The sequence below is a fragment of the Erythrolamprus reginae genome, chromosome 12, assembly GCF_031021105.1.
Source record: "Erythrolamprus reginae isolate rEryReg1 chromosome 12, rEryReg1.hap1, whole genome shotgun sequence".
Taxonomy (NCBI): domain Eukaryota; kingdom Metazoa; phylum Chordata; class Lepidosauria; order Squamata; family Dipsadidae; genus Erythrolamprus; species Erythrolamprus reginae.
Genome location: NC_091961.1, coordinates 7,296,965 through 7,305,676, shown reverse-complemented (window position 1 = coordinate 7,305,676; position 8,712 = coordinate 7,296,965). Strand labels below are relative to the sequence as shown.

Sequence of the window (8,712 nt, the reverse complement as noted above, 5' to 3'; positions counted from 1 at the left end):
TTCAGTGAATCTCGAAGCCCAACGCAACCGGAGGGCGGAGACCCTTGGGGAAGGCTGGAGTAGACTACCCGAGAGGTTCGTAGTGGCCTCCCCTTTCAAGCGCGCACTTGAACATCGCCAGGGCATAGACTACAAATACTACTACCGGTAGCAGCGCTGCCTCGAGGACCATTCCTTGCAGAGCATCTCGCGCAAGAAAAGAAGGAGGGAGGGGAGGGACGCACCGGCTCGAAGCGCACGGCGGAGGTCATCGGGGCGCCCGGCTTGTTGGGTGGAGAAGCCCGCGAGGCGTATCTCGGGCCCGGAGGCACCAATCCCCAGCCAGGAGGGCTCGCCGCCCCTCCGCCCAGCTACTTAAGCGACCCTCCCGACCTGCAGGGTAGAGGGGAAACCTCAGCGGACGAGCGTGCCAAACTTTGCGCACAGCGCCCGGGCGCCCCAGGCTGATGCAGAGCGCCCAGCAGCGCCTTTCCCCCAGCGCCGGCCCACCGCGGCTGCCTCTGCCCGAAGATGGGGGCGGCCGGGCCGCGGTGGACCCCCCTTCCAAGCCGTTCACTTCGTTTCTCATCCAGGACATTCTGCGCAAGGCCGACGCGCGGGCGGCTTCCAGCGCGGAGCCCAAGGCGGGCAAGACCTCGCGCCCTCATTGCCCCGACGGAGCTTCTCCCGGGGAGGCCGCCCCGAGCGATCCCCTCCCTCTCGGAGCCCCCCGAGCCCACGAGACGGATGCAACAGGTAAGGTGAATGAACTCTTGTGCTCCCTTGCCAAAGTGTCGGGTTCTCACGGCATCCTGAGCGCGAATCTTCCCGCCGCGGTGCCAAAAATAAAAAAAGAAGACGGGAAAAAATCGGCGCTTGGGAGCATCTTTTCCGAACAATTCTTTTGACCAAAACGTATCACCTGCTGCTGTTATGCCTTCTGGTTCTTTATTTTTTTAATATATTTTTGGTTATCATATTCCAACACAAGTGCCCTTCTACATTGTCTCAGAACTTTTCTGAGGTCCCGAAACTAAAACTGTAAACGGGGCACCTGGCATGAAAGTCAGAGAACCTGACTTAAATGTGTTAATTCATTATCCTATACTTTACTGAATAGCAATAATGTGTGATTAAAGTGATGGATCTAAAATACACCAAAAATGAGAATGTAACAATGCTAAACCGCCCCGAGTCTGCGAAAAAGGGGCGGCATAGAAATCCTAATAATAATAATAATAATAATAATAATAATAATAATAATAATAATAAACAACGATATGAATAACTGTATAAAATATTCTTTGAAAAGGGGGGGAAAGATATAAATAATAACTTGATAGCTAAGAGAGAAAGGGAGCTTTCTCTCCCATTTTTAACCAAGTGAATTTTTGTATGTTTTTGTACTTTTTCTTTTCTTTTCCTTTCCTTTCTTTACTTTCTTTGTTTGTTGTAGCCATGTTGTTTTCTTTGACCCATATGCACATTTGTAAATACAAGGCTTGTTTATTTTGCTTTTAACTAACAAAAATAGTTTTAAAAAAAATATATCAGAGAACCTGAATACCCAGAGCTTAATGCCTCACGCAAAAGTGGCTTCTATGTTGTATATAGAACATCAGATAAATAGAATAACAGAGTTGGAAGGGGTCTTGGAGACTTTCTGGTCCAACCTCGGCTTCAATAGGACACCTTATATCATGTCAAACAAATGGTTTATCCAACATCTTGCAAGAACTGGGCCTGGCTAGATGAATGAAAAGAAGAACCAGGGGAGACATGATAGCAGCCTTCCCATATCTCAGGGGTTGCCACAAAGAAGAGGGAGTCAACTATTCTCCAAAGCAGTGATTTTCAACCTTTTTTGAGCCGCGGCACATTTTTTACATTTACGAAACCCTGGGGCACATTGAGCGGGGCGGGGAGGGCTAAAAAAAGTTTGGACAAAAAAATTCTCTCTCTTTCTCCCTTTCGCTCTATTTCTCTCTCCCTCTTTCTCTCCCTTCCTTCCTCTTTCTTTCTCTCTCTCCATCCCTCTTTCTCTCTCTTCCTTCCTTCCTTCCTCTTTTTTGCTCTTTCTCTCTCCCTCCCTACCTCCCTCTATGTCTTTCTCTCTCTCCTTCCCTCCCTTTTTTTCTCTCTCTCTCTTGCTTTCTTTCTCTCTCTTTCTCTCTCTCTTGCTTTCTTTCTCTTGTTCTCTTTCTCTTGCTTTCTTTCTCTCTCTTGTTCTCTTTCTCTCTCTCGCTCTTTCTCTCTCTTGCTTTCTTTCTCTCTCTCTCTTGCTTTCTTTCTCTTTCTCTCTCTCTCTCTTGCTTTCTTTCTCTCTCTGAGCTTCGCGGCACACCTGACAATGTCTCATGGCACACTAGTGTGCCGCGGCACACTGGTTGAAAAACACTGCTCCAAAGCACCTGAGGGTAGAACAAGAAGCAATAGATGGAAACTAAACAAGGAGAGAAGTAACTTAGAACTAAGGAGAAATTTCCTGGCAGTTAGAACAATTGTTCAGTGGAACAGATTGCCTCCAGAAGTTGTGAATGCTCCAACACTGGAAGTTTTTAAGAAGATGTTGGATAACCATCTGTCTAGTGTAGTGTAGGGTTTCCTGCCTAGGCAGGGGGTTGTATTAGAAGACCTCCGAGGTCTCTTCCAATTCTGTTGTTATTATTATCTTCTTAAAAACCTGTAGTGTTGGCTCACCTTTGCCCAATTTTGGAAAGACTCAGAAATTTCCCCAGAGAATACAATAATTAAAAATATATACAAATGCACCAAGATGGATAGGCTAACAATTGACTTGCGAGGCCGGAAAGATTCAGAGTGTTTTGAAATTTGGGATAGATGGTATCGATGGATCTAGCATAGAAAAACAAAAATGAAAAGAAAGAGCTAAAATAGAAGCATAACATGTTACAATATTATTATTATTATTATTATTATTATTATTATTATTATTATTATTATTATTATTATTATTTATTAGATTTGTATGCCCCCTCTCCGTAGACTCGGGGCGGCTCACAACAGTGATAAAGAACAATATGTATTGACAAATCTAATAATTTAAAATCTAAAATAGCAATTGTACATTTAAAAAATCTAAAAACAAGGAACCCCAATATAAAAAACATACATACAGTCATACAGTCTACTAAATCTGCACTACTATTCTACTAGTTTTTCTCATCATTCCTTTCACCCATTTCCTCCCATGTTGACTGTATGACTGTAACTTGTTGCTTATATCCTAAGATTTTTATTAATATTGCTTCTTCATTGCTTATTTGACCCCTATGACAATCATTGTTGTACCACATGATTCTTGACAAATGTATATTTTATTTTATGTATGCTGAGAGCATATGCACCAAGACAAATTCCTTGTGTGTCCAATCACACTTGGCCAATAAAAATTCTATTCTATTCTATTCTATTCTATTCTATATCATGCACTAACACTACATAGGCAGGGGGAGATGTCTCAGTTCCACCACGCTTGACGACAGAGGTGGGTTTTGAGAAGTTTACGAAAGGCAAGGAGGGTGGGGGCAGTTCTAACCTCTGGAGGGAGCTGGTTCCAGAGGGTCGGGGCTGCCACAGAGAAGGCTCTTCCCCTGGGTCCCGCCAGACGACATTGTTTAGTCGACGGGACCCGGAGAAGGCCAACTCTGTGGGACCTGACCGGTCGCTGGGATTCGTGCGGCAGAAGGCGGTCTCACAGGTATCCTGGTCCGGTGCCATGAAGGGCTTTATAGGTCATAACCAACACTTTGAATTGTGACCAGAAACTGATCGGCAACCAGGGCAGATATATATAGAAACGTATAAGTATTTTAGTTATTGGAACAAAATAAGATTAACTATAGTGTGATTAAGTGTAGAAAATGTGATGAAGCTCAAAAGAAAAATATGCAACGATATAACAGTGCAGAATTACGTACTGTACTTATTGTGTTGCTGATTTTTTTTAATGGAAAATTAATAAATTCTATTTTTTTTAAAAAAACTTGTAGTTTTGGAGCAGCCACAACTTTTGGAGGCAAGTTGTTCTGCCACTTAATTTTGTCAGGAAATCTCTCCTTATTTCTAGGTTGGTCCTCTGCATGATTGTTTTCCTTCATGACTTCTAGTCCTGCCTCCAAGTGCTTTGGAGCAGTGTTTCCCAACCTTGACAACTTGGAGATATCTGGACTTCAACTCCCAGAATTCCCCAGCCAGCATTCGCTGGCTGGGGAATTCTGGGAGTTGAAGTCCAAATATCTTCAAATTGCCAAGGTTGGAAAACACTGCTTTGCAGAATAGCTTGACTCCCTCTTCTTTGTGGCAGCCCATCAAATACTGTAAAACTGCTATCGTGTCACCCCTACATAAGAAACAGAGAAAGTTAAGCTCAAACTCTTTTCAAGATTGCTGGGCAGGTTGAGATGACTTCCTATTTCTCAGCATGTTTTGTAGGCTTTGTATGACAATAAATAAGACCTGTTGTCTCTTCTGGATGTAATGGGATTTCATAAAGGGTCCCATGATGAAATATTACATGTTGAGGATTCATGCACAGATCTAAAGAATCTTTTCTGATCGAAAAAAATGTAGATTTTTCACATTCCTTTAATTGATACTATCTTGGCTGCTATTTGTATTTAATTTTCTTTTTGTAGTGAGTTTTAACAGTTTTAATTGGGCTTTTTAATCGGTTTTTTATTCTTAGAACGTCACAGTATTTTGACACAGATCCAAATCCCTGGGGGGGGGATTATTGACCCCCTCGGAGAGGGTCCGCAACTTGGGCGTCCTCCTCGATCCACAGCTCACATTAGAGAATCATCTTTCAGCTGTGGCGAGGGGGGCGTTTGCCCAGGTTCGCCTGGTGCACCAGTTGCGGCCCTGTCTGGACCGGGACTCACTGCTCACAGTCACTCATGCCCTCATCACCTCGAGGTTCGACTACTGTAATGCTCTCTACATGGGGCTACCTTTGAAAAGTGTTCGGAAACTCCAGATCGTGCAGAATGCAGCTGCGAGAGCAGTCATGGGCTTACCTAGGTATGCCCATGTTTCACCAACACTCCGCAGTCTGCATTGGTTGCCGATCAATTTCCGGTCACAATTCAAAGTGTTGGTTATGACCTTTAAAGCCCTTCATGGCACTGGACCAGAATATCTCCGAGACCGCCTGCTGCCGCACGAATCCCAGCGACCGATTAGGTCCCACAGAGTTGGCCTTCTCCGGGTCCCGTCAACTAAACAATGTCGTTCGGTGGGGCCCAGGGGAAGAGCCTTCTCTGTGGCGGGCCCGACCCTCTGGAACCAGATTCCCCCAGAGATTAGAACTGCCCCCACCCTCCTTGCCTTTCATAAACTCCTCAAAACCCACCTTTGCTGTCAGACATGGGGGAATTGAAACATCTCCCCCGGGTCTATACAGTTTATGTGTGGTATGTTTGTGTGTATGTTTGCTTTTAATAATGGGATTTTTTAAATATTTTTAAACTGTAATTTAGATTTGTTGTAAACTGTTTCACTTTGTTGTGAGCCGCCCCGAGTCTGCGGAGAGGGGCGGCATACAAATCTAAATAATAAATAAATAAATAAATAAATTTCCTTTACATTGTATCTACTTAACAATATATTTACATAGTTCTTATTTTTCATCATTCATTTCACATTGTTTCACAGTCCTTTCTCTTTTTTTTTCTAATCCAGTTTTAATTGTTTTATGATCCTTGTTTGATGATGTTTTGAGATAGGCAGCTATATAAATTAAATATGTTCATACAAAGGCGATGGGGTTCAAACGGCATTTATCGAAACTTATTTCCTGTTTGCCAAACTGTCCTCCATGTTAAAATTTTAAAAGATCCGGTAGTAAACTTTGCCGACAAATCCTTACCTTCTACTGTACTCTATCACAGTAGAGATTTTACCAAATGTAAGTATAAGTAATACATATTTTTTCCACATTTTTAATTTGAATGAAACTAGCACTAATATTGTACAGCGCTACCCGATGTGGTTGTATGAGGCAAAGCTGCTAAAGTAATGGAAAATGAGTCTATCAAAGAAAATTAATCATAATTTATTTATTTATTTATTTATTAGATTTGTATGCTGCCCCTCTCCGCAGACTCGGGGCGGCTAACAACAACAAGACAATATAAACAAATCTAATATTAAGTTAATTTAAAAACCCTAATTTAATAAACCAATCATATATACAGACATACCATGCATAAATTTTTTGTAAGCCTAGGGGGAGGAGAATATCTCAGTTCCCCCATGTCTGACAACAGAGGTGGGTTTTAAGGAGCTTGTGAAAGGCAAGGGGGGTGGGGGCAACTCTGATCTTTGGGGGGAGTTGGTTCCAGAGGGTCGGGGCCGCCACAGAGAAGCCTCTTCCCCTGGGTCCCGCCAAACGGCATTGTTTAGTCAACGGAACCCGGAGAAGGCCAACTCTGTGGGACCTAACTGGTCTCTGGGATTCGTGCGGCAGAAGGCGGTCCCGGAGATATACTGGTCCGATGCCATAAAGGGCTTTATATGTCATAACCAACACTTTGAATTGTGACCGGAAACCGATCGGCAACCAGTGCAGACTGCGGAGTGTTGGTGTAACATGGGCATATTTAGGGAAGCCCATGATTGCTCTCGCAGCTGCATTCTGCACGATCTGAAGTTTCCGAACACTCTTCAAAGGTAGCCCCATGTAGAGAGCGTTACAGTAGTTGAGCCTCGAGGTGATGAGGGCATGAGCCGCCCCGAGTCTTCGGAGAGGGGCGGCATACAAATCTAAATAATAAATAAATAAATAAATAAATGAGTGACTGTGAGCAGTGACTCCCGGTCCAAATAGGGAGTCCAACCATTAACTGCCCAGCCTTGTTTAGCTGTTGACAAGATTTGCAAAGATCCTGATCAACATTATAATCGTACGTGGTGATAAAAAAAAACCAGAAGATAGAAGCATAGGTCTGGAAGAGACATAACAGGTCTTCTAATCCAGTGTTTCCCAACCTTGGCAACTTGAAGATATTTGGACTTCAACTCCCAGAATTCCCCAGCCAGCATTCAATTTGTATTGGACAAAATCAATCAATCAATAAAAATAAATAAATAAACCCCTTTTGAATGGGCTGCCAAACATGCTAAATTAACCCAGCAGAATTATGGTATGGTGTGTAAGGTGCAACTCCAGTATTCCTATGTCTAATTCCATTGTTGTGTCTTGATTGATGTCACGTGAAACTGTCTGCCCTCTTCTGAAGTGCCGTTGTTGAAGTTGTAACCCATCTTTTCCCCCACCTGCTAGATCCAGACATCCCTCAACTCAACGGCGAGCATTCCCCCAAAACCTTCATGAGAACCTCCAAGCAACTGAAGCGTTCCAGGGCAGCCTTCTCCCACAGCCAAGTCATTGAGCTGGAACGGAAGTTTAGCCACCAGAAATACCTCTCTGCGCCGGAACGAGCCCTCCTCGCCAAGAACCTGAAGCTGACCGAAACCCAAGTGAAGATCTGGTTCCAGAACAGAAGATACAAGACCAAGAGGAAACAGCTGGCCTCGGAGCTTGGAGAACTGGAGAAGAACTCGCCTCTGCCAGTCTTCAGAGAGAACAATTTCTCCAGGGCTACCCTAGCACTTTCCGTATACCACACCTATCAGTACAACCCCTATTTATGTTATCTGAATGGTTGGAGGCCAATCTTTTGGTAAACAATGCTGTCTCTCGGGGATCTGTATGTTTGATCCATTCCCAACTTCAAAAATTTTAGCAAAGGGTTCTCTTCCTGGTTGCTGGGTGGGCGTGGCTAAGGTGGGTGTGGTCTCCTGCACCATGGCAGGGGAGGGCGTTTTTGCCCTCCCCAGGCTCTGGGGGGTTTCTTTTCCAGGAGGGCAAAAACAGCCTCACCAGGCTCCAGAGGCCCTCTGCAGTCCAATTCCACCCTTCCCGAACTTCCGGTAGGCCTATTTTTTACCTTCGCATATGCCCTGTACTTACTTGCATCCAAAACCGGTAGCATGGAGACTCCTGGGAGGAGGGGCATGGTAGAGTGGGAAGGGCAGGTTGGGGCCAGCCAGAAGTGGGATTTGGGGGTTCTCCGAACTGCCCAGAGTCTCAGCTAGAGGTTCTCCCAAACCCCTGCGAACCCCCAGCAGTTCCTCCCTAACCCTCTCTCCCCACTAATTTTGCTCTGAAATTGATTGCCCGGGTAGATTTTGCAGAGAGATTTGGTCAATCTGTTTCCTTCGCCATTTCCAGAATTGTTGCTGGGTGTCCTCACGATCCACGCGGAGGGACTGTCCAAAAGAATTCCATATTGTGGTTCCCTCTATTTTCTCAGTGCTAGGCAATCACATACACCCCTCAACGTAATATTGAGATTATGGCACCCTGACCAAGGCATTAAATTATGACACAGAATTATGGCGCCCTGCCATAATGCTGAGATTATGGCACCCTGACCAATGCATTAAATTATGACACAGAATTATGGCGCCCTGACATAATGTGGAGATTATAGCACCCTGAACAATGCATTAAATTATGACACAGAATTATGGCATCCTGAACAATGCATTAAAACATGAAAGTCCAAAACACCACTTTCCAGAATAAGCTAATAACTCCGGAGAGCAACAATAACAAAGACACCATGTTTCAGCCTTATTCAGTTAGGCAGAATCAGTTATAACACAGGCAGTTATATCAGTCTCTTTTAGGCCTGGAACCACCAC

At 44.2% G+C, this 8,712-nt stretch overlaps 1 protein-coding gene across 1 annotated transcript; it reads left to right on the top strand.

Moving 5' to 3' along the window:
* The first annotated feature begins 221 nt into the window (after positions 1 to 221).
* Positions 222 to 8,034, top strand: NKX3-1 (NK3 homeobox 1). The gene is made up of 2 exons (XM_070765134.1): positions 222 to 735; positions 7,286 to 8,034. Exons 1-2 carry the CDS (start codon positions 447 to 449, stop codon positions 7,687 to 7,689), a joined length of 693 nt encoding a protein of 230 aa, XP_070621235.1. The 5' UTR covers positions 222 to 446; the 3' UTR covers positions 7,690 to 8,034.
* The last annotated feature ends 678 nt before the right edge of the window (positions 8,035 to 8,712 follow it).

What these genes read in the sequence shown, in the direction of transcription:
- NKX3-1 (XM_070765134.1), top strand. Translation starts at nt 447, where the DNA reads ATGCAGAGCGCCCAGCAGCGCCTTTCCCCCAGCGCCGGCCCACCGCGG. An exon ending in CCACGAGACGGATGCAACAG is followed by an intron (nt 736 to 7,285) that starts GTAAGGTGAATG and finishes CCCACCTGCTAG; the next exon opens with ATCCAGACATCCCTCAACTC.